Source organism: Rhipicephalus microplus, chromosome 3 (genome assembly GCF_043290135.1).
Source record: "Rhipicephalus microplus isolate Deutch F79 chromosome 3, USDA_Rmic, whole genome shotgun sequence".
Taxonomy (NCBI): Eukaryota; Metazoa; Arthropoda; class Arachnida; order Ixodida; family Ixodidae; genus Rhipicephalus; species Rhipicephalus microplus.
In genome coordinates, this window is record NC_134702.1 from 13,126,130 (window position 1) to 13,151,283 (window position 25,154).

At 41.8% G+C, this 25,154-nt stretch overlaps 2 protein-coding genes across 5 annotated transcripts in view; one reads left to right on the forward strand and one right to left on the reverse strand.

Moving 5' to 3' along the window:
* Positions 1–25,154, reverse strand: part of LOC119163862 (carboxypeptidase D) — a 129,828-nt gene that overhangs the window by 60,318 nt on the left and 44,356 nt on the right. The window contains exon 1 of one of the 3 annotated variants that reach the window (XM_075888912.1): positions 5,670–5,816. The exons of the other annotated variants lie outside the window; for them this stretch is intronic. The gene's annotated coding sequence lies outside the window, so the exon portion shown is untranslated. Of the gene's footprint in view, positions 1–5,669; positions 5,817–25,154 lie in introns of those variants that run through there. 3 annotated transcript variants of the gene reach the window in all.
* The window catches only part of LOC119182044 (membrane metallo-endopeptidase-like 1), a 37,954-nt gene continuing 18,576 nt past the window's right edge, over positions 5,777–25,154 (forward strand). Inside the window, exons 1-12 of one of the 2 annotated variants that reach the window (XM_037433193.2) lie at positions 5,777–6,017; positions 8,029–8,142; positions 11,666–11,755; positions 13,372–13,533; positions 14,953–15,039; positions 15,683–15,897; positions 18,073–18,276; positions 21,508–21,594; positions 22,738–22,871; positions 23,207–23,432; positions 24,423–24,521; positions 24,623–24,700. In XM_037433193.2, coding sequence (XP_037289090.2) covers positions 8,049–8,142; positions 11,666–11,755; positions 13,372–13,533; positions 14,953–15,039; positions 15,683–15,897; positions 18,073–18,276; positions 21,508–21,594; positions 22,738–22,871; positions 23,207–23,432; positions 24,423–24,521; positions 24,623–24,700 — 1,476 coding nt within the window. In that variant the 5' untranslated portion in view covers positions 5,777–6,017; positions 8,029–8,048. The remainder of the gene's footprint in view (positions 6,018–8,028; positions 8,143–11,665; positions 11,756–13,371; positions 13,534–14,952; positions 15,040–15,682; positions 15,898–18,072; positions 18,277–21,507; positions 21,595–22,737; positions 22,872–23,206; positions 23,433–24,422; positions 24,522–24,622; positions 24,701–25,154) is intronic. The other variant, XM_075888911.1, reaches the window with a different exon arrangement.

Sequence of the window (25,154 nt, forward strand, 5' to 3'; positions counted from 1 at the left end):
TCACATGGCTGGAAGGAGCTTCACGGCATCGAGATTCCGCTGCGTGGTCACCGTTGTCTTATCGAAGAAGCCGCCCTTTCCTTAGTCCCGACTCCGACGCATGCGCCAACATCGGTGACGTCAGCAACCTCGGACCTTCCAACGGCTATAAGAAGCCACGTACCTCCGTCGAACTTCAGTGGGCCAGGCAGCGGCACTCGGGGCGAAATGCTCACCAAACCATTCGTCTTTGTGGTGCAGGTTGTGGCGACCATCTTCGGAACGGAAGCTGCTGAATATAAATCCGTTTTGACAGACCCATCACATGGCTGGAAGGAGCTTCACGGCATCGAGATTCCGCTGCGTGGTCACCGTTGTCTTATCGAAGAAGCCGCCCTTTCCTTAGTCCCGACTCCGACGCATGCGCCAACATCGGTGACGTCAGCAACCTCGGACCTTCCAACGGCTATAAGAAGCCACGTACCTCCGTCGAACTTCAGTGGGCCAGGCAGCGGCACTCGGGGCGAAATGCTCACCAAACCATTCGTCTTTGTGGTGCAGGTTAGTTCCTACTTGCCTACGCCATGTTACCGCAGTGAAAACCGCTTTTTAGTGTTGCTGCCACGCCCACTTGGTAGCTTTTTTTCATGCATTTGTGCTTTTGGCGTGGATTTGTTAGTTTGCGGGGATATTGAAGCAAACCCAGGCCCTTCAGATAAAGAAATACTGCAGCAGCTTCTTTCAGGACAAAAACACATCACTGATATGATGAACAGTGTCTTATCAAAACAAGAAAAAATCGAAAAAGAAGTTGCTAGCTTGACTGAAAGGATGAGTTCCGTCGAAATACAGCCAAAACCTTTGATTGAACTGAAAACAGATGTAAACGACTTAAAGCAAAGAGCAACACAGCTTGAGAAAGACTTTGAATTCGCGGTCAAAAAAATTGACGAGTTAGAGAACAGAAGTCGACGAAATAACTTGATTGTTTTTGGCCTAGGGGAAGAAGCTAATGAAACGACTGCTGACCTTACTGAAACAATAAAAAAAGGACTTGTTTGAGGGAAAGCTGGGAGTGAATGTCAGGGGCATAGAAAGATGTCACAGATTGGGAAAAAAGAATGGCAAAAAACGCCCAGTAATTATAAAAATACTCGATTACCGAGACAAGGTAGCTATTCTGCAGAGGTGTTCCAAGCTAAAGGGCACCGAGCTGTCGATAAGTGAAGACTTTTCCGCTCGTGTACGTGATATCAGAAAAAAGTTGTGGCAAAGTTCGTCGCGCGAGCGTGCAAGTGGATCTAAAGTGAAGTTAGTTTTTGACAAAATAAGCATTGATGGAAAGTTTTTTTGCTGGGATGATAATAAGAATACAAGATATAAGTTATCTAACCAAATTAAGGTTCGGGGAAACTAGATGAACGATGCTTAGTGGTGTTAAATGTAAATTGCCGCAGTATTGTTAATAAGGCTGAGAAGTTGGAAGGCATGCTTTTAGCACATGACCCAGATATTGTATTACTAACTGAGACATGGCTACGAGATGATGTTTTTGATAGTGAGTTTGTGCCGAAAAATTACAGAGTGTTCCGTAAGGATCGAAATGGGAGGGGAGGGGGCGTTGCTATTCTTTTTAGGAATAATACACGTGTCGTAAAAATGCCAGACGTTCAAGACATAGAAAGCATCTTCTGTAAAGTGTATATTGGCAATATTAAATATCTTCTTGGTGTCGTTTACAGGCCACCAAATGCTTCCCTTGATGTTATCGCAAAGCTTAAGGATTACCTTCATTGTCACGTAAAAACCGAAGATAAATTAATCATAGCGGGAGATTTTAATATGCCAAATATGAATTGGGAAACGTTTATATCAGACCCATGTCAAGCTGCGGATACTCAAATATCCGATATCATGTTTCAATATGATTTGACGCAAATAGTCACCGACCCTACCAGAATAGATCAGGGGACTAAATCTATCCTAGATATATATCTTGTAAGTGGCAATATAAAAGAAAGCATGTTGTGCAGCGTCACAAATGGCATATCGGATCACAAGGCTGTGGTACTAAAGCTAAAGGGAGTTGAACTTAGTCAGCAGAGGATGGTGAAGAAATTTCCCAATTTTTCAAAAGCAGATGATGAATCTATAATTGATGTTCTGGCCTTTGAATATGATCATTTCAATGCAAGTAATCGTAGCGTTGAAGATCTGTGGCTTTGCTTTAAGAGAATGATTGAAGATTGTGTGCAGCGTTTTATCCCTTTAATTACAAAGAAAGTAGAGAATCACAATCCCTGGATAACAAGAGAGACGTTACAGCTGAAGCGAAAGTTGAAACGGTTAAAAAAAAGGTCGAACAAGGCTAACAGTCCTAATTTAAAAACAACTATTTGCAATATACGTGAAGAAATTAAAGAAAAATCTTTTCGTGACAAAGAAAAGTATTTTAACGAAAAATTGCCGTCATTTATTAAAACGTGTCCAAGAAAATTTTGGAAAGAGGAAAGGGCACGTGCTCTACCGATGTATTTCTTTTAGATGGAAAATTAGAGAGTGATGAAAAAGCTGTCTGTACGGCCTTTAATAACTATTTCAACAGCGTCTATACAAAAGATAATAATCATCTCCCACCTTTCGATGCGAACCTACCACCAATATCAGATGTCACTATTTCTGAAGAGGGTATCTTTAATTTATTGCTAAATCTGGATGTTAAGAAATCTGTTGGACCAGATGAGATACCGAATGCCTTCTTAAAACGGTACGCAGAGTGGTGCGCGAAATATTTGTGTGTGTTATATACTAGGTCTTTGAACGAAGGTGTACTCCCTGAGGACTGGAAGATTGCCCGAATTAAGCCTCTACACAAAGCAGGTGATAAAACTCAAATAAAGAATTATCGACCAGTTTCGTTAACCTCTACAGCTTGTAAAATTCTCGAGCACATAATTCACAAACAGATTGTTACATTTCTTGATGAACACAAAGTACTAACAAAAGCGCAGCATGGATTTAGACGTGGATATTCTACCACTACACAGCTGGTTGAAACCATCCATGATTTTGCTACCGCACTAAATGAAGGTGAACAGCTAGATGCCATTTTTATGGACTTCCAAAAGGCCTTTGATAAAGTTTCACATAAAAAATTACTTCATAAATTGCAATATATCTTGAAAAATCCGAAACTTATAGTATGGATACGAGCGTATCTTGAAAACAGGCAACAATTTGTTTCATTTAATGACAGTTGTTCCAGCAAACTACCTGTGGATTCAGGCGTACCTCAGGGCTCGGTCCTCGGACCTCTTTTTTTCCTATTATATATAAATGATATAATGAATGACCTTTCTGTAAGTGTAAAGCTTTATGCTGATGATTGTGTATTATACACGAAGGTATCAACTGCTGGAGATCAGATAAGGCTCAATAATCAATTCAACAAGGTCGTCTCTTGGTGCCAGGAATGGCAAATGTCAATTAATTACAACAAAACTGTTTATATGAAAATAACACTAAAGAAAAATCCTTTATGTTATCAGTACGGCACAAATAGCGTCAATCTTACAGAAGTTGCAGAATACAAGTACCTTGGAGTATGGATAACTAATGATCTAAACTGGAACAAACACGTCGATATAACTACAGGTAAATGTCTACGGAAACTTTTTTTTCTAAAGCGATCCTTAAAATATTCTACCCCGTCTGTACGCATGTTGGCATATAAAACACTCATTCGTCCAATGTTGGAATATGCTGTAATAATATGGGATCCATTCACTAAACGTAACATTAATCAATTAGAAAAAGTGCAGAACAAGGGCTTACGTTTTATTTATAACTCCTACGGTAGAACATCCGTATCTGAATTATTGGTAAAAAGCGGTCTGCAACCCGTTGTGGACAGAAACCGCACTTGCCGGCTTAAGTTTTTCTATCAATTAATAAATGGTCATTTAAATGTTGACAATGCAGGCATTCTTCGGTATTCTTCCGGTTACGCAACTCGCAAGCGACATAGTAAAACGATAACTCCTTTACCTTCACGGATTAACTGCCACAAGTATTCGTTCTTCCCTAGAACTATTAATGACTGGAATAGCCTGACAAATGATGTCGTTTTACAGAAGAAACTGTCATTGTTTGAAAACAGCATCGCCTAAACCATCACTACACATTGCATTGTATTATTTGTTTTATTGTAATTATTGTGTTAGTCTATAACCCGTATTCTACGTGTTACGTTATTATGTGTTATGTTACTCGAAAAATTTGTTGAAATAAGCGTTTGTGAACCTTCGCCTTGTATATTCAAATCGTACGATTTATTGTGTTTTCATTATTTTTTTGTATGTACCGATTCTCGAACATTTTTTTCCCACCCTGCCATGATCTTTCAGCTGAAGGATCGCAGTATTTATAAATAAAATAAATAAATAAATAAATAAAAAAACTGGACAATAACAGCGCAACTGTGAAAGTAAAACATTGGATGACGTCAGCTAGCGATTACTGTAGAACCCAGTCAAGACATGCCCAGAAACAGAATAATAAATAAGGCAGAACGACACGACGCCGCGCTGCCATTCAATTCGGGCTTTTACGCTAGTGTAGATATGAGCCGAGTTGACGATGTTGAAACGATGTTGACGTCCGTTAGCAACGACGACATGGCGGATTCGTCTGATGCGTGCAACGAGCTCCTTGTGATTGATTGATTTGTTGTGTTTAACGTCCCAAAACCACCATATGATTATGGGAGACGCCATAGTGGAGGGCTCCGAAAATTTCAGCCAACTAGGGTTCTTTAACCTGCACCCAAATCTGAGCACACGGGCCTGCAACATTTCCGCCTCCATCGGAAATGCGGCCGCCGCAGCCGGGATTCGATACCGCGACCTGCGGGTCAGCAGCCGAGAACCTTAGCCACTACACCACTGCGGCGGGGCTAACGAGCTCCTTGTGACTATGTGACGTTGTTCATTTTTGTCTGCGTTAATACGCGCTGCGTGATTATGCTTGCTTAATTTTTCGGTGCCATGCCAAACTGCTGGACAGCACGTAGACATATATTGCCTTGTTAGCGTTCTTCCATTCGAAATATTTAATTCCTTATACTTCACTTTAGAAATTTTCTTTTCTTTTGTTCTTTTGTTTATTCCAGAGGTCTTCCTTTGCTGCCTAGTCTGATGACACAGCTTGGCTTTACTCTTACCAACATCATTCCATTGTACAGAACAATGCTGACTCTTTCCACGGAAATCTTCTATGTCGGTCAGTCGGGGCCTTTAGCACCGACTGCTAGTCTACCAAACCTTCGAGCAGCTCTCACATATTCGTGTGCGACGCTTGCGATGTCGCGATGCGTTAGCCTGGTTGTCTTCATCGCTACTCATTTACAACAGCTCATTTATGCTTTTCAGACTTTAACTTGAGCATTTTCGTACTGATAGTTTTTGTGAATAACTTCGTTTTACACGCAACACCTCTTCTCCTTACAACAACGGCTTGGACACAATCGATGTAAGTGACAACAAGCAAAGACAGACAATGGCTCACTGGGTGATTCAACTGGCAAATACCGATATACTTGCATGAATATATTTCCTTCATGCTTCACTTATACAAAGAAAAAGACTACAATATCACGGTACCGCTAACCAAGGGTCATAATTATTGCGTACCTCATAACTAAACGCAATCAGGTGCAGGATGTGTACTCGTAAGGGTGTTCCAGCAGCTTTTGAGGCAAAAACAAAGCCGTAAGCGACAATGCAGAACGCACAGACAAGGAGCCGCCTCGTGTTCCTTTGATGGAAGACCTGCCGGCGAAGGAACACAAAGGGAATCCGCCGCAGCGCGCATTCGCCGGCTCCAGTGAGGCCAGCAGCTGCACTCGGAAAAGGCCACGGCTTTTGACGACGAGTGCGAGAGACGACGACGTCGTCGTCTACGGGCGACGTCAGATCGACCGGGAACATGGCCGCCTTGTCTGTCTGTTCTTCAACCCGCTAGCCGACGAGAACCTGGGGGTGAGTGACCATATCTCGCAGTTCTCTCTGTAGCGTCAAGTTTCTTTTCTGAGAAGGAAAACGTGAGAACACTTGAAAATTGACAACGAACCAAACATGGCGCAGTATTCGTTTCCATGAAGGCGTGTGGCGGGGATTCGTAGATGTTCATCGATACCGCGGCAGGTGACATTCGGTTGTTCGTGCATTTTGACGGCGGGTGGCCTCAAACGCGGCCATATGTCCACGTAACGTCCAGCGACGCAACGCCTTATGCTCTGAGTCACCGTGAGCGGCGGAAGACTCTTGTAAGAGCGAGTATTTGCCACGCATAGCTGTACAAGAAAGTATAAAAACGTTCAGAGAAATAAAGTCTGATTCGAATATATTAGCACCGATATCGACAAACCAGAGGTTCCGCGTGTAACTCGGATTTTGATTACTGCTTCTTGTACATGTGTTGCCTAGCAAGAAGATTCGTCAGGTGCCATGCTAATTATGAATGCATGTTGTTTAAAGAAAATATGAAAGAACTAAGAGTTGGGGTTATTGCTCCCAACAAGTGTTCCGCTGAGGATAACCTCTACAAACTCTTCGGGGGCACATGCAAATGTGCACGGTGTCAATCTGGGAAACATGTTGCCGTGGCAAGCCCACCAGCCTCTACAGAAAAAAAATGCATTTTTATCTGCATCACTAGGTATTGAAGATTCAATGCATATTTAGAACTGACGACCCTGCTTAAGAATGAAAAGAAAAAGATTCAACATTTGTGTAAATGGCACTATACGTAATCTGCATCTCCGATGTGATATGATCTAATTCAACCAGTATTTTCTCGTTTAGTTTTATCAAATAAAATACGACATGTAGAATACAATATCCTATATCGAATACGACACGTTGCGACCTCATTCAATTGAACGTGCTTCTGAGTTTTGCGTACATTAAGCTGACGCAAAATGTACAAACCTTCAGCGTGATTTCACTTTCAATGCATGTCGCATAAACAGTGGGGGTACTCGTTGAAGCGATTTCACGCGAGGAAAACGGCTGATTTGTGTGCAGCTTTCTTTTTTCTTTCTTTTTTCGTGATAATATATATTTCGATTTGAAAATATTTCACAGCTGCAGCAGTTTTCTTAACTAATATAATTTCGTGCACCGAGTTCAGGTGTTCAATGACGTTTCCGTTACCCAGAAGAATGTCTCGTGGTACAGTGTAGTACCAAGTTGATACAATATTTGTTTTCCCATTAAAACCTGAGAAAATAATTGAAACCAGTCATTCGGATAGCATTGAAGTACTGCAAATACCATAGTTTTTTTTTAGCAGATCAGATTTATTGCAGTGTCAATGCATTCTTAGTTACAGTGTAAATGCTCGAAAAATACGTTCGGGTAAAAATTAAGGTTAAAAGCAGCTACAACAAATCATGGTGTAGAAAGAGTAAAAAGATGTAAAAGCGCAATTCACAAACAATAAAAACTTGGCACTGGCCGGACAAGATTAAGCGCTCATTAAAAAAAAAGAGAAAAAGATAAACGGAAATGTACTGAATGTATTGCGGCTAAATGTTGTTGAGTCCGACACCGTCGAATGATTGCCTGTATCTGCAGAGACGAACCCTACGTTTGAGCCAGAACAGTCCCACGATGACGACTGGCAAGGCACACATAAGACAAAGTTTGTAGGCATCGTGGTAAAAAAATTAAGCCTCAGCGCAAGAAGGCCGAGAAAGCTGGGGTGCAATGACATTTCTCCACCTTCGCTCGGTTTGAACTTCAAGAGCTCTTGAGAGTCCGAATGTTCTTTAGAGTGACTGGTCAACACGAACTTCTGAAACGTGGCCTTCGGCGTGGCCACCGTGTAAATGGCATAATATTTTATTCTTATAGCTTGCTGCTATAGTCGTTTCAACGTTAGTGTGAAAAAAAGAAAATCTAAAGCGACAGTGAGCTGTCACAGCCGCAAAACGCCGAAGATCTTGTTGGACTGAAACGTTTTTCATTTTCCTCCGTCTTCACTCAGAAACGAATGATTAGCGGAAAATGAAAACAATCGAATCAAAGGTGATCATTGCTTTATGGATCCTTGGCGTCGGGACGTCGCAAATACTGGTCGAAGCGAGACGGGCACATGAAGGTAAGTTTTTTTTTTATATATATAGCTACGAGCATTGAATTTAGTTCAGGCGTGGCTCTCGCTTTAGTTTCGTCGGTTTGAAACTGGCCTAAACATACTGTTGGTGTAAGTACGCCCTTGCAAATTTTACGGCTGAGCTGTCGTGCTTTTCGTCATGCCGTTAGTCATGGACACATAATTTTCGACATCATGAACTTCCACGCGATAACTTTGTCGTCACCTTCCTTTTCTGCTTCGCTCATTTTACAAGCGCTCCGACTTGTCCGGTGTGGAATGCGACCACCCTGATGCGCGAGAACACGAGTACATAGAAAGAGACAGAGAGAATAGAAAGAAAGAGAGAGAGAGAGAAAGGGAGAGATAGACGTCCTCATTAAAAAAAAAAAAAAACTTCTTTGTGAGGCATAATTCGAGCCCGCGTGCCCACGATTCGAAGGCGATGGTTCGAAGACCACTGCCTATTCATGCATGCAAGCAGTGCATTGAATAGCCTTTTATAGCATAGTGCAGCGAGTCGGTGGGAAATAAAATAGAAGGCGAGGAGGAGGGGACAGAGTAAAGCATAGCATATAAAGAAAGAGAAAAAGAAAGGGAGAGAGAGCAAGAAAGATGAAGAAATATATAAAGCGAAAGAAAGAAAGAAAGAGAAATAATAAAGTGAGATAAGATAGACATGGAAGATATAGAGAGAAAGACAAGCAAATAGGTATAAGGAAGAGAAAAGCCGCCTAAGTATGCACTTCCTTCAAGCTTGGCATTATAGGAGCGAAGCTGCCTTAATTATTTTTTGTTAATATCGTGCTAGCATTTATTCCAGGACATGGTAACGCCTAATATATGCGAGAAGTAACCAGAAGTTTTACATGATGCACAATTGCTTAGAGCCCCCTCGTGTGCGAGTGTCGTCTGCTACGCTGTGTAGAGTGCATACGCGATATAAGCCTTATGTGTGCTATCGTCTATTCCGAATGCCGGTGTGTCTCTGATCATCGCAACGCTAAACGAGTTGCTTCTCGCCGGCAATAGAGACTGTCATGTACTAGGGATTGATGCTCACGCGATATTCTTGAAAAATGGTAAAGGTGTGGACACGCTCATAACTATGCATGTGCATATGATGTAAACGTGTTTGCGAAAATGTATGCTATAATTCAGTGGTATAGTTAGTTTTATTGTTTTTTTTTCAGGCGCTGCTCGTATGCGCATTTTTTTCTCTTCATAGAGCTGCAGTAGAATGCACTTTGATCGCTATCATTTTGGCCGGCAGAGTTACACATAACTATTCTGTGCACATAATTATGAAAAACTACATGAAACGAAAGCCATTTAATGAAGCGACCGAGATTGCACTGCACTGCGTGCACGGCATGCTTAGGTCGTCGCACGTAGGATTCACATAAACGCACCTGTGAAGCACACCAGTGATAATCGTGTTGTAGTGCACTTCACACTGGTACAAAAAGAAAATGAAGTGAAATTACTTGGGCGACAAGACACGTTTAGGCCCAATGAAAACCACTTTTAGTTTTGTACAGCATTAATCTCGAGTTTTATACCCCTTCCACCCGGCTTCCTCGCACAGCCATCACTTCCAGGGTTCCGCTTCCTACCCTCCTACTTTGTGGCGTTTATGACATTTATTAGTTTAATGAGAATTCAGTATCATACTCTCACGCTTCATTGTCCTCAAAATTGAGTTGTTCAAGTATCTTATTTCTATTAGTTAATAAAGTTAACAATTATTATTTGTTATTAAAATGAATAGTGTTAAATATTAAAAAAGCGGGGGGGGGGGATAAACAACAAGAGGGAAGGCAGGGAGGTTAACCAGGCACATGCCCGGTTTGCTACCCTACGCTGGGGGAATAGGAAGGGGGCATAAAGATGAGAAAGAGAGAGGAAAGAGAAGAGAAAGAGAGAGAGAGAGAAAAGAAGGATTGTCAGTCAATCGGCTGTTGCGTATGCTGCGGTGGCACTACACAAAAGTTAAAGGTGGTCACATAGGCCTGTAGTCCTCGAAAAGCACAAGGCAGCTTTGACTGCTTTTTGAGCCGACGGAAGGCGATGACGGTGTTCCAGTAGCATCTGCACAGAGAGTGGCCGATCGTCCGATTCTCGCAATGCGTCCGAAAGCTTCTGTCTTTCAGAGGCAAATCGAGGGCAATGGCATATCAGATGGTCGATGTCTTCTTTGGTGCAGCAGACGTCGCATTCCGCATTGTCGGTCAATCCGATGAGGCTTCTATATGCTTTTGCGAAGGCAACCCCCAACCAAAGACGACAAAGAAGTGAAGCTTCACGTCGGCGAAGTCCGGATGGAGGTCGAAGTTGCAGTCGAGGGCTTATTTGGTATAGTCTCGTACGTCTTATGCTTGGGGTGTTCCACTCCTGCAGACTCAGACTACGTGCCAGGTGACGAAGTTGCTTTGCAGCGTCAGTCCTTGACAAAGGAATCGGAAGCGTGTGTTCTTCGTGGTGCGATGTGCAAGCCGCGTTGTCTGCGGAATCATTGCCACTGATCACACAATGGCCAGGAATGCACTGAAACTTGACCTCGTGGCCTCAAATTCTTTATTCGTGTACTGTGTTAAATATATGAAATGACACAGGCTTTCATCGACTGTTTAAAAAATCTAGATTAACACCGTTCGTCGTTCAGCTATAGTTGGTTCATAATCTTAAACGGTGGATATATCCTCGATTCGACACATGACATAAGAAGAACGTTCAGGCACAGGACAAGCGCCTGCCCTTTGAAGCGGTGTGCTCTCGTATACAGTGTCAAATCCGCGCTATCCAATATTCGAGATTGCGTTAGGAAATTTGCGTTTTTATATGAAATAAAGGGCTCATGGGGCTATTCAGCGTTTCAGATGAAATGAAGCAGACTATTTGCGGGTTGAACTTTCAGTGTTTCGGTCTTTCACATAACATCATCAACAAATATAACGTCTATACGTAAGGACAAACCAATCATCTGGAGGGAGTTAACAAGCTTTCAGTAAGACCTCACTATTCCATAATAGTCGACATGCTTATCATACAAAGAAATTTACAATGCGCGTCTTAATACATACGACTGCTTGCTGACTATCAGATAAGAAAGTAACTAAACAGCGAAGCGGGAGATGACCTACTTGGTCGTGCGATGCAACTGTGTTGGTGTTGCAGATTTATACGCTTTTATTGGGTGAATTATTTTTCAGCATCTTCTGCACGGGAGAACGTCTAATCAATATACACATCAAGTTGTGCTAAATAATCACTTTCGCTATCAATAAGTAAAACTGACCTCGGCTTTCTATTAACTTCTTCAATCTACGCGTCTGGACTTTATTGTCACACCATTTTTAAAGCTCAGTTTATTGCAAAAAAAGGGGGGCACGTCTAATATGATTTCATGTTCAAGTCTGTTGTTGAAGTATGAATATAAGAGCTTTGGTTTTGTATATTTTAACCTGAACTTTGCCTAAAGAAAGAAACGCATGAATTAAGGTTCGTTTTACTTTTACTTTTTTTTCAGCAATGCTCACCCCATACCATAAGGCAACTAAAATTTCGAAAACAAGTAATTCCTCGAATGTATGCAAAACAAAAGCTTGCGAACACAGGGGTAAGTTACGTAATGACCTTTTTACATATCGACGGTGGTGTTTTTTACTTGGTTGGCAGCAGTTTATCAACTTTTTCTCTTTTTTTATTTCGGCACATGAATCATCGAAAGAATTATCGATACAAAATGTTTGTTAGCGCAAACATATTTTAATCAAGCCAAATTCAGAATCATAAGTCAGCTCACGAGCACGTGAAAATATTTTTACTCCGAATAATGCTTGGCCATTTAGATATGCAAGCCATGAATAAGCTGAAAGACTTCAACGAAATAATTAAGAAGAGTGAATGTTTGCTTAGTGTTCGCGTTGTAAAGGGCCTTGCTACATGTGATCAAATTAAAGAAATATGTTAAGAAAGTGCACAATATGATTTGTTAAGCAAATAAGGAGAATTTATTAGAGCAAACGAGTTGAGGTCGTGAAACTGCGATACCATGCGATAACAACATAGAGTCATTCTTAAAACTTTTTTGTAGTTTATGCCGTTAAAGAAATGGTGACGCTTTTAATAGTCGCACCTGATTTGCCATTCTTTGAGGATATCATTCTCTAGTGATTCTATGCCACCCTCGATGCGAAAACTATTTTGTTTATTTATTCATTCAAATAACATAAACCAACTAAGCTAATACGTAGCCACATAAAAAACTTTGCTACCGAATTGCGGCCTACCGAACTGAGAGAAGGCATAGAAAGAAAACACCCTTGAAATGTTATGAAACGTTGTGAAATGCATGCTGAAGCAAAACGAAAAGAAAATTCAGTGTATAAATAAACAAAGAACGCGTGTAGAAGAGCCAGGATATCATCCAATAGCAATTCTTGAGAGTAATGTCTGTATTCTCCACAGAGACAATGCTATGTTCACAAATGCAGAGGTCGTCTTTCAGCAGAAGCATATGCAGGCACCGACTCCATGAAAAGAGCTCGAAGACTTGGTTGCTTATGCGGGGACACGCTTGATTACCAGCTTTCTTCATTCATTTTGAGTGGGGTGACACGCATTATACTGTGTCGTATGTTATTGCGAACACTCTCAATGTAAAAAAAAAACACTTTAATTAAATGAGCTTTCACCTCCTGAAGTCAGCACAAATGCCGATATGCATCTCTTATGAATCGTTTTCACTAAAGTGAACTGTGAAGATGACATATTCTAATTAAAGTATGCTTGGTAGGCTTTATATACAGCGATCTTAAACAATTACCGCTAGTAGAGCTATTGTTGCCTTCCCAACCGTATTCCACGCACAATATGGATTATCAATAAACAAAAGATATAGTGTATTTTTTTATTTGTTTTGTCCAATTTAAAAGGGTGTCATTCTAGGATTACGGGAGAGCTCCTAGCTACTTTACGAAAGCTTCTCTTTTCTTGGAAGCACTTCAAATATTCATTAAATTACTACAACGGTCACCATAAATCATTACTTGTGCATTACCGATATGCCAACACAGTGGTAGAAATAAATGAATTTCTAATGCTCACTTGTTACATACATATACGTAAGAGCTTTCGTATTTCGCACATTTAGTGGCAGAAGTGCAGCGAGCGCTGATACAATGCCAGCCGAATTTCTTATCGACACCCCTTGTGGGGCCATTCTTCGTGCAGCGAAATACATCACGGCTTCTCTAAACAAGGACTACAAACCATGCGATAGTTTCTACGACCACGTTTGCAGCAACTGGATGTTCTACCACCCCATTCCTGACGACAAGAGCAGTGCCAGTGTCTTGGAAGGACTAGACGACAAGTTGACCGAGGACCTCAAAGGCAAGCCGCCGTTTGACCTATTCGAAATTCTCTTTTCGGACACTTTAACACATCACGTGCAGCTGTGGTCCAGTGAAGGGTAATGGTGCCCAATTGCTGACCACAAGGTCACGGCATCGAGGTCCGGCCGCGGAAGCAGTATTTTGATGGAGGCGAAAGACTAGTGGTCCGTGCACTTAGCTGCACGTTAAAGAACACCAGATAGTCGAAATTTTTTGAGCCCTCCACTATTACGTTCATCATAATGACTTCGTTGTTTTTGGACGTAAAATTTTAACAATTCATATTACCTTCAACAATTATATTACCTTCAATACCTCAGATAAAGTCGTGAATTAACGTATACGCATTCACAAGATTTGACATAACACATGAAGGCATATGAACGACACAAAACCAACCAGTAAAGATTCTTCAATTGAAAATAAACAGGCCACACTTTTCGCGAATGGTAGGGGGTTGGGGGACTGAGGCTTACGGTTTGGCTTCATTATGTTTTTTTTTTTTTCTAAATACATCTCTGAAGATTTATTCTGTCTCTGGCATATGAAGGAATGTGTGTTTCAACCTCTCTCTATATATATATATAGCTTGCAACACCCAGGGTTCACTTGTAAGTTTATTTGTGCGCATCGACAAACAGTTGCGTTCACGGTTACGCAAATAGAACTTTATATCTTAGTTGAACTAGCTCAAAATATCCGACCAGCTGTTAAGTACAGACCATTTTCATTATCCGCAAGTGCGCTTTTTTGCGCTTATAATGGCGTCCCCTGTTGTGCTTCCAGTGGAGAGGATGCCCTAGTTGCGTGTGTTGGTACTTGTCTGCTATTGTCATAGCAATTATATAGACTATATCGTCGGGTTTTTGCCGTCACCATCACCATCACCGTCATGGTCGTGTCGCTTATCATGTCTAAATTGGTAAGATCTCCCAGCGCATCGTACGTTCTACCCACGGGTAAGATGGCAGGGAAAGCTAGCTGTACTATTATGATAGGGGTATATTACATATAATACACTACAGAATGTGACATAATCACATGCACATAATATCAGCAAAAGAGTTTCATGCGCAAATAAGTTTAAATGTGGTCAAACTCCATTTGTAATGATATGTTTGTTTGCACTGTTGCTTTACATTGAAATTATGAACCGACTCGCCCTGAAAGAAGCATTGTTAATGATCCGCTATTCTCCGTTTTATTCTCCCGGAAATGTTCCTGCTACGGGATCATGGTAGTTCTATCGAAGTATGAAGTTATAAAATGTGTTCTGTCGACTGCAGCCTTGCATGAACGCGTTCCATGTAACCGCGAAATAAGCTCGACAGTGATATTTATGACAGTATGTGTGCAATGAACTTGACACCAGCGCACGGTAATATATCACTAATATCCGCTATTCTTAAATCAACAGCCATATTCGAGAACACAACGTACAAAACGGAAAACCAGAACGTCACTGACAAGGTACTCGGCGCCTACCAGAACTGCGTGAACACATGTAAGTGAGGCCCAGTTGAGCTTGGTATGAACAAAGTTGGCGCTAATGTACACCCAGACTGAGGTGCTGATACAGCGTTCTTTTTAAAAAAAGAAATATTTTAGGCTATCTTCGTACTTTTTTACCTGTTCTCTCAAGTAATATTTACACAGGAGAAATACGTTTAAGACTGATGCATTCTATTCATTAATCACTACTGCCAGTTCACACGAATATTTGTTTTCTTTATTTATACAAGTGTTCAGGAGGTGGGGAGTACATTTTGTTCAGTATAAATGCAATACGTTATTATTCCCAACCGAGATGTACTTCTGCAGGGAAAGTTTCAATAAAATTAACATAATTAAAGAGAACTTAAGATTTTCTTCAGAATATTAAATACATAAATGAGTTATTCAACGGTGTCGCTGCCTATAAAGTATGCATAAAGTCAACGAGGCTTCGTGGTATTGCGATGGTGGTGCTACTTGCAGTGCTATGACGTAGAGGACTGCGAGGAATAGAGTTATTGTTGCCTGACACTCAAGTGCACCTCGTAATAATTTGATTTTGTCTTCTCACTAGGGCAAATGATCGCGTTTTCGCTTTCGACTTTCTAATTCTTGTTATGGCGCCTTGCGTTACTCGTCTGTCTCTCTCCAAGCGATTCCTGAGAAAACCCAGTTCTATGCCTTGACGGAAGTGCTGAGCCGTGTCGGCGGAGAATACTGGCCCGTCTGGCCACCGCCGAAAGTTCGAGAGGTTCTTCCCACGTGGGACCAACTGTACACCAGGATTCACACTGAGTTCGCCATCGACTTGCTGTTCGTCATAGGAGTGGACAAGGATCCCAAGAATGTATCTAACAAGATTATAAGTGTAAGGCTTACACTTTCGCCTAACCCTTATACAGGGACATAGCCAGAAATGTTTTTCGTGGAGAGTCCGACACCTTTTTATGTGTGTGCGTGTGCGCTTTCTTACACACTACGCGAAAAAAAAAATGGGTGGCAGGCCAGGGGGGAGGGGGGGGATGGTGCGACAACAATTATCTGGTTAGCCAGAGAACCGCCAGTGTAGAGTTGCTACCCTGTGTAAGTGGGTTGGGGCAGATTAGAAACAGATATAGTTACTGTATATTCTTTTTAAAGGTAGCATACACAGTAACTCTAGAAACAGAAAGAAAACAAGCGCAGAAGTATGAATTGTTGAGAAATTTAGTAATTTATTATGATATCAATCATTAAAAACGGGCAACGAAACACACACAAGTGACAGTGCCAGTGCATAAGTGATAGTCTAATGAAAAAAAAAATAACGCTTGTTCAATCTGCGAGAGGGGGGTGCTCATACGCTCTTTAAAGATGTTTTCGCCGCATGGCGTCCACACGTCGTAGTTAGCTTTATCGCCACGATGAAAAAAAGAGAGGGCGCTATGCTACTGAGGCGGCTAAATCACTTTAGAGGCTGCTGGGGGGAGCTGATTCTTTTCATATGGACTTGACTCGGCCGAGGACGATCGGCTCTCGCAGAATGTCCGCAGGGACGTTATAACGGCTTCTTCCGGCGGGTCCTGTAGCTAGTCGACGACGTGGTACATTGTATATATGTGTGTCATCATATTTGTGTGTTATGGTGGCATTATATTGAACTATTTATCATGCTGCTGCAGTTACATTTAACACTCAGCTGGTGAGCTTGAGGTTATGTCAACTGCTAATAAATGCCAACGTGTTCGTTGCCCGACGGTGTACATTATGTCCGTGTGTTCCGAGAGCGGCTCTTTCGAGACACCGGAAATCACCCTTTTTTGTCTTTCTTTCCTCGTTCTCTAGCGTTCTATTTCTTAAGCGAGAAAGAGCGAAAAATGGAACAGATCAATTAAAGAGCTGGCATATCACTATATAGCTAGTGCACCTCAGTTACAATCAGACGTAACAGAAACTTTTAACTGACAATGCTTTTAAAATTTTTTGTACAAGTGGTACAATATTATCAACCCGACTCGTATATTTCAGTCGAATATCCAATTTCATGTGATAAATTATTCGTTTTTCTCAGAATTTAGCGGTTACAATATATAACTATCAAAATAAAACAAGTGATGACGGTCCCGAGTGATTCCACTATAAGGCTTAAGACTTGTCAAAAGAAAACAAAAATTGTGTAAATAATAAGAAACTGAATTAGTTTATAGGCATTCATGTCAAAAAGGCTGATAGTGCAAACATGGATTAAATATAGAAGTCAATACTTCTCTATCATGTACATTTTTGTGCGAGCAATCTATTTAGCATGGCCTGTGATTTTTGTTTTTTTACTGTGGCGTCTAACGCACCGAAGCTGCGCAATTACTGAACTACGGTATACCTCATTACTGCGAGGAAGAATGTAATGGAGGGCCCCTAATTAATGTTCTACAGCTTTATTGATTTTCTCATTCCACTTCGGTCGATCGAAATGAGGCATCGGCAAACATCTGCCACCAATCGCAATGCTGTAATTATTGCCTTATACCCTGGCTGATTTAGGGGCATTTAGTAGCTTAATTTAATTTTGGCCGCAAAGCTGTCTAAGCTTGGAGTGGCGCCGTATGTCGTCCACGCAAAGTTTTTAAAACTAGCCGGGCACGTATCCAGCAGCTGGTAGCATAGCCTAGCCATTCACAGTACAGTATAGCAAGGGTGTGGGAAAGTAAAAAAAAAAATGACGGGAAAGATGAATGGTGTAAGGGTGAGGAAAAGGAGGAGGGCGGATTATTTCAATGCCCCGTATTTTACCAAGGGATTGCAAGGAGAAGGGGCGGTGAGGAAGACTGAAGAAAGGGTAAGGATGACAGAAAGGAGAAGCTGACACGATAAACCACAGCGTAGCCATGTACAGTATAATACAGGACGGGATGGAAACCTCTTCATATCTATACTATACGTGCGTCCGCTTAACCTCCCTGCTTTACCACTCTCTCTCTCTCTCTCTTTCTCTCTCTGTCACCAGCGTGGAGCTGGCTTTAATATTTTTAGCTACACTGCACCACTAAACAGGCTCTTCTTTCAGATAGAGCGGCCATCAGCTGGTTCGGATCTGCATTTGTTCATGAAGCGAAGCTCGAGGAAAAAGAACAAACGAGTAAACCCGAAAGACTTGGCTTATCTAACGTTGATGGCGTCGTGCATTAAGGCCTTCAATCCCAAGCTATCATACAAGCAGGTCAAAAGGGTCATACTGGACATCATCTGGTTCGAGTCAAACGTGACAAAGGTGAGATCTCGAAGCATGACACTTTTGTTCTTACATGCTGGTTCGTTTTGTTTCGGTTTTCTTTTGGAATTATAGCAGAGTATCATAGAAAAAATTGTAGTTGACTACTCGTACACAGGTATGAAAACAACGTTTTCCTAATGGTATCCGTCGGAGACGCATAACACTGGTGAAAACGTATTTTGCTTGGACCCTAAAGTATCTTCAGATGGTCCCCTGGTTTCATTTTTTTTAAGTTTAAATGTTTCTAGAACACGTGCATCTTATCAAATTAGGTCGTAAGGAAAGATAACTTCTCTATCGATAAGCGAAACATAGTGCGCTTCTGTTAAGTGTTTTAAAGTTGAATTGCTGAGCTTCGAAAAATGCTACTTTGCAGAAGTAAACTCCCAAATACCAATGAAGTTTACATAAGGTGCAGAGTATCTGCTTTGTGCGATGCTTTTGACGAACTTACGGGCATTGACTTTGCCTATATTTGTTAAACAAATTCGTGTAGCGTGATTTGTTATGGTGCACACAGTATATGACGAGTTGAACAACGTTATCGAGCATTCAAGAGGACAACAGCTAGAAAAAATCAGCGATAATCATCATCCCTCCCAGCTTTGTTTTTATGTCCGCTGCAGAACATTCGCTTCACGTGATTTAATTTATGCCTGTGAAATCCTCAATTTCACCGCTCCACCTAATTATCTTGACCTCGGTTTATCGACTCTGTTGCTCTGTCAACTGGCCCAGGTCCTCTTATTATGATTAATACCTTGAATACCAGCTACACAAAGCCATATAAGGTATTTAGTACCTTTCAGGACGATAATAGGTAGTAGTTATGCTTATATCTCTGTATAGTAGTAATACAACGCACGAGGGATTCAGAGGTTGTGAGTTCATATCCCATCGCCGTCATGTCGTTTTTGTGTATATAACGTAATCTGCCTTTATCTTAACAATTCCACACTTCAATTAAAAGAGCAAATACGACGTCCAGCCTTTTCTTATAGGCGTGGTTGTCTGTTAGCCTCAAATGGTTGCGGTTCGTTTGTGTTCCTCCTTGACTTGAGAACTTTTAAAAGCAATCATGCAAAATTTCAGTAAGAATGAGCGCTAGACAGGCGTACAGAGATAGAAATATTTTGAACGTGATATCATTCGCAGGAAGTCGCTTTTTAATGTGAATGCCAATATTGTAGTGGCGAAGCTTCTTAGGTATGGGTTCGCTACCACCTCTGTTTGTATGTAGTATGTTATATGTGGTATGTATGTAGCCACCCCTAGTTTATGAATTGCTCAATAGATGGCGTTGTGCGTATATGTTCTTAAAATATTATCACGAGATGGCGTTAGTGGTTGTAAAGGCGAAGCTCTTTAAGGAAAAAGGAAGGAAGACGAAGTGAAGAATCACTGGGCGTGAGTTTCCTAGCGCTGCTGTTTTTTCGCCAATTTTGTAAGTTTTCTTACTCGTCTTCTGAATCTTACTGCCGAGATTCGGCCACCACCTTCGCATCCTCCACACTTCTTTCAGCATGCAGTAACCACCACAGGATGCAGTAACCACCACAGTTACTGCATCCTCCACACTTCTTGAGTTAACATGCACATGTTGCTGGTCTTGAAGTGGCACGGTATATACCGCAGTCGTATGTGAGGAACCTAGGAAAGATTAGACAAGTACCAGTGCAATACAGTGAAGATCAACTGCTTGAATATTTAAGAGGCAATGGTGTAATCTCAGTCAGGAGACAGACTAAATGGCTCCGTCGTGAAGATGGTTCAGCAGAGCCACATTTACTTGGCAGTGTAATTCTGGAGTCTCCCCCGGCCAGCCACTGCCGCCTCGTATTCTCCTAGGCTTCACAAGTCATCCGGTGGAAGAGTACCTACAGCCCGCTACACGATTTTACAACTGTCAACAATATGGACATGTTGCCAAATCATGCCATGGACAACTTTGCTGCAAAATCTGTGCAGGAGCACATGATTACAAAGAATGTACATCGAGAAATCATCCCAAATGTGCCAATTGCAATAGAGACCACGTAGCGTCATATGATGGTTGTCCGAAACACCAGGCAGCTACTCGACTAAAGCGACAAGAAATTTTGCTTGGAAGAGCTCCAAAAAAGGGATCGCCTTGTCCGAATCCTGAAACTGTGCATCCACTCCCTGTGGCTTCAAAATCACAAAAGAGTACATCACCACTGTCGTATGCGACGATAGCCAAGCGTGCTTCAGCTCAGAAAAACAAAAGTACAGCGAAAACGGACCGTAGAGGACGATCACCAAGCGTTCAAAGGCAGACAAGCGACAGCAGGACACCGAAACCGTCAGCAACTCAGGATAACCAAGCGTCTACAGCTTTCACCTCGGCAAAGCCAAAGGCACAACAGCAACGTGCACCGAAAACAAGTGATGTGGATATGGTTACGTTGATGCTCTTCTTTGCTTTGAAGGCAATCCTGCGTGTATTTACACAGGTCAATGACCTACCAGGGGTGAGCGCAGTCCTTTCATTAGAGCATCGAGCAGTACAACAAAAAATTGTTGTATAGCAAAATGGCTCTACAAATGAACAACTGTTTCCGCAACACAGCTGTGTTTCAGTGGCATGCTAATGGCCTTAGGTCCAAAAGCGCAGACTTTAGGAAGCTGGTTGCTCAGTATAACTTCCCCGTTCTGTGTCTGTCACGGGTCCCGTTAATTAGGGAGGCGATCGCCGGGCTAATTCCAAAAGCCGAGGTATCGGCCCCTGGAACCGCACAACGAAAGCGTGGACAATTTAGAAATGGTCCTTTTTGGCGCGCCAGCGGACGCCGGCTGTGGCCCAAAGAACAAGACAGAGTCGAGAGTTGATAAACAAAACAAAATTATATTCTCAATAGTATCAGATCAAAAACAACACACAAGTATGCACACTCCACAATAGTTGAATACAACGTGTCACCAATCAAACAATGTACTACACAGTACAATCAGCCACACTCGAAACAACGGACACAGACAACAATACGCACTACAATGCAGTCTCTGTTTTGTCCCTGTTTCTCTCTCTGTTCTCTTCCCGACCTCTATTTTCCACTCCTGTGCCGGGTAGCCACTCCGTTACTAGTGTGAAATTAACCTCACTGTATTTCCATTTTATCTATTTCTCCCGTACTAGGGAAACAGCCATTTTCCCTTTGCAAAGCTGTTTATGAGATAGAGCTGTTTTCGTTCATGCTTTTCCTGCAGATACTAGAAGCTGCCGAAAACAAGACAGGAACTGATTTACACTTTTACAGAATGACTATTGCGGATCTAAGGAATGTCTCTGAACACGTGAGTCCATCTTCACTGCCTTCATCTTCACACGTCTTAACTCTTCGTTTATGCCACATTACAGCTTGCGACCATAATTTGAATGACGCATGGCTGAAAACATTTGTAACGAGCTGGAAACCATACGTTTATATTACGCACCACGAGGGTATTTATAATGGTTTACTAAATGTATGCTGTCAGAAACCCGGTTTTCAATACCTTCTCTGGCACATTCGGCTACATAAAATAATCATTTTAAAATCAATTTCTTTATTTTTGTGGTAAACGAACATAGTATCGGAGTCAATACGCTACGCACCTACTGCCCACCTGTAAAATAAGCGCATTATAGCAAGAAAGCACGAATAGTTTGAACGGCAATGGTTGAAGTGGCGTCAAAACGAATTGCAATGTTGTAAACGGAGCGGAAATCTGCGACCCAACAAACGGCTAAATTTGGTCACGCCTTCCAATTAGTGGACGTGTGAAGTTTTTGTAACGGGCAAACTGAGATGCCTATAGCAAAACGTGCTGTACACTATATAGTTTACTTCCAGCGTAAACCAACACTGGTGTTAGGAGGACTTGCCTTTTTTACATTTCATTCGAATGAAACGGTATTTGTAACGGTGAAACGGTATTTGTAACGGGCGAATTGAGATGTCTATAGCAAAACGTGCTGTACACTATATAGTTTACTTCCAGCGTAAACCAACACTGGTGTTAGGAGGACTTGCCTTTTTTACATTTCATTCGAATGAAACGGTATTTTTAACGGTGAAAATCCCCAAAAAATGAAAAAAAATATAGCTGACCTGAGTCCATTCCTGAGCCGTGATAATGTGGTGCTCGTATTTCTTTTTACATCTCCGCATTATGACGAACGAGGCTCTGACAACATCGGCTGTAAATCAGAACTGCCGTTTTGGAGCGAACTGACTACTGAACAGAACGTTGATCTAAAGTAGCGTTGAAACTTAGTTCACTATATTCTCTTCCAGGCAAAAGTATACCGACTACTCTCCCAGCCTGTCTACGCGCAAGACTCAATCATTGTGCTTACGCGTCTACATTACTTGTAAAAGCAAGTGTGAATAGTCGTTTTGTAACGCCTCCAGGCAAATCTCAGCTGACGTAAATATAACTATATTATACACGTAGGTGGACTGGCTGCAAATGCTTCAGCGCCTGTTCGACAGCGTGAACGTAACATTGACGCCAGAAGAGCCGGTAGTGCTCAATGAACTGTACTACTTCCAAACCATTGTCGAGTTCATCATGAAGAACACATCCAGGTTGGTAGAAAATCATATGTCGACAAGTTTCTGCTTACATTTTATTTAGCACTTATGGAAATTGCAGCTCATGCTGTCAAACAGAAAAAAAAAGAGCTGATGCCGTTACGATTACGGTGCTTCCTTGAGCATCACTGATATTCAATTTCGGAGCATTCTCTTTCTCTCTCTGTCTCTATCTGTGCGTGTGTTCTAGATATGAGACGGCCTACCCTAATTTCACGTTCATGTAATATACAATTATGAATCACCTGCTGTTTTCTCCTAATAAGTGCCAATCACAACCAACATTTCATAACTATGTTGCTCAAATCATCGCTTTTTTCCCTCCATAGGCACACGACTTACAACTACATGATCTGGCGTCTTATCCGGAACCTTGGGCCCTTGGCACTGCCGAAACTGCGGGAGCTGTCCTTCAGGATTTCACAGGCTTCGCGTGGTGTCAAGAAAGACATTCCTCTGTCGACGAGATGCGTGTACTACATAGGCGACGTCATGGACTTTCCAGTCGGGAGACTTTACGTAGAGCGATACTTTGGCAAGGATGCAAAGAAGGACGTGAGTAGTTTTACCCGATGGTGAATGCGTATATTCAGTTCAGGCTGTTTTTTTTTTTTGGTGGTTAAGAGCATGTGACACCGAAATATAAGTGTGGATTCTCGTTAATGGTCTCTACAGACTAGGCGAAGCCTCAATTTTGAGACATCAATGTTTTAAGCCACCAGCCTGGCTCCCTGTACCAAGGCCCACTCTACCTTAATGTCTGTAGCGCGAAAAAGAAAAAAAAAGAGCTAAGGCCTAACGCGTTGCCACCAAAATTCAGCCCCACAACGGGCAGTTGCGAAACGCTGCTTATTCTAGGGGGTACTGCCTTAATTTCGACCACCTCAGGTGCTTTAACGTGCACCACCTAACCATGCTCTCGGATTGCGAGCCCCTATCGAAATGTCATCGCCGTGGCAGGAAATCAACAATAGTGGCAATTTGGGATTGTTGGTGATGCATTTGAAATAAATTTATGTAGCCTGAGGCGAAAAAACGAACACAGGAAGGAATAGACTGAGAGGACAGAGCGCTCTGTCCTCTCAGTCTATTCCTTCCTATCTTCGTTTTTTCGCCTCGCGCTACATAAATTTCTTTCAGGAAATCAAACCCACTCCCCTGTGCTTAAAAAAGCACTTAAGAGACGAAATATTTTTCCCGATTTATTAAATTATCCCTTTAGAATACCAACAGATGAAACCTTGCCGCGAGACGATGTCCAGTAAGCGAGAGAACGGGAAGAGAGGCGGTTAACGTGACGACACCACTGTCATGTTGTCGCACCCACAAGGTGCGGCTTGGTAGATTTTGATGGCGTTTACTAGGGCCTACATGACTCCGAATAGTACAAAATCAGTGGTGTAATTGTAGCTAAATTATTGTAAGTACAATAAACGCTTATAGAAGCTGGCGATGAACTTATTGGGGTAAACTGTTCTGCACTATAAGCTTGAGTAAGATTGGCGAATTTCAGTTACAACCAAACAATTTGTTTTGGTTCACCAGATCCTCGATCTCGTGAATGAACTGAAAGATGCTTTTAGCGCAAGTATCAGGAGAACCAAGTGGATGGACCGGTCAACGAAAAGACACGCTCTTGAAAAGGCAAGTATACCTGCCGTGACAGTGCTTGTGTGAACAGTATACGTTCAATGTGATGCCACTGTAATATATGTTTGTTTATTTACTATATTTGCCTTCTCTAGCTGGACAACATGGTCAAGCTCGTTGGTTACTCGGACGACCTGCTCAACGACACCTACCTAAATGACATGTTCAAAGAGGTCTGCAAAATACGTTTGTATGGCAGTCCGGCCATAATTGAATTGTGCGTGTATGTGCTAGTCTTGTTTTTGTGCGTTTACATTGTTTTACACAAGACAGAAACTTGGAGAAAATGAAGGTAGAATTGAAGTGATAACAAGTCATCGAGCAAGTAATGTTTCGTGAAAGTCTCGATTAGACGCTTTGCCTTCATCCATGGACGTTCTCTGTTCAGAAATTCCTCGGACATTTTCGCATACTTCAATTGCATCGTTAACGAATCTATAAAGCGGAAAGGAAAGTATCACTTCATACAACACATTTCCGCTTGACGGCAAAAGGAAAAAAAGGAATTCGCATATTCGTAACTTTTATTTGAAGAAATACTGCACGAAGCCCAATGCTGTTACCGTTAATTAAATTTAAGTGTTCCACAACAAATTCGTCCAGCAATATTTATTGAATCGATGGTGG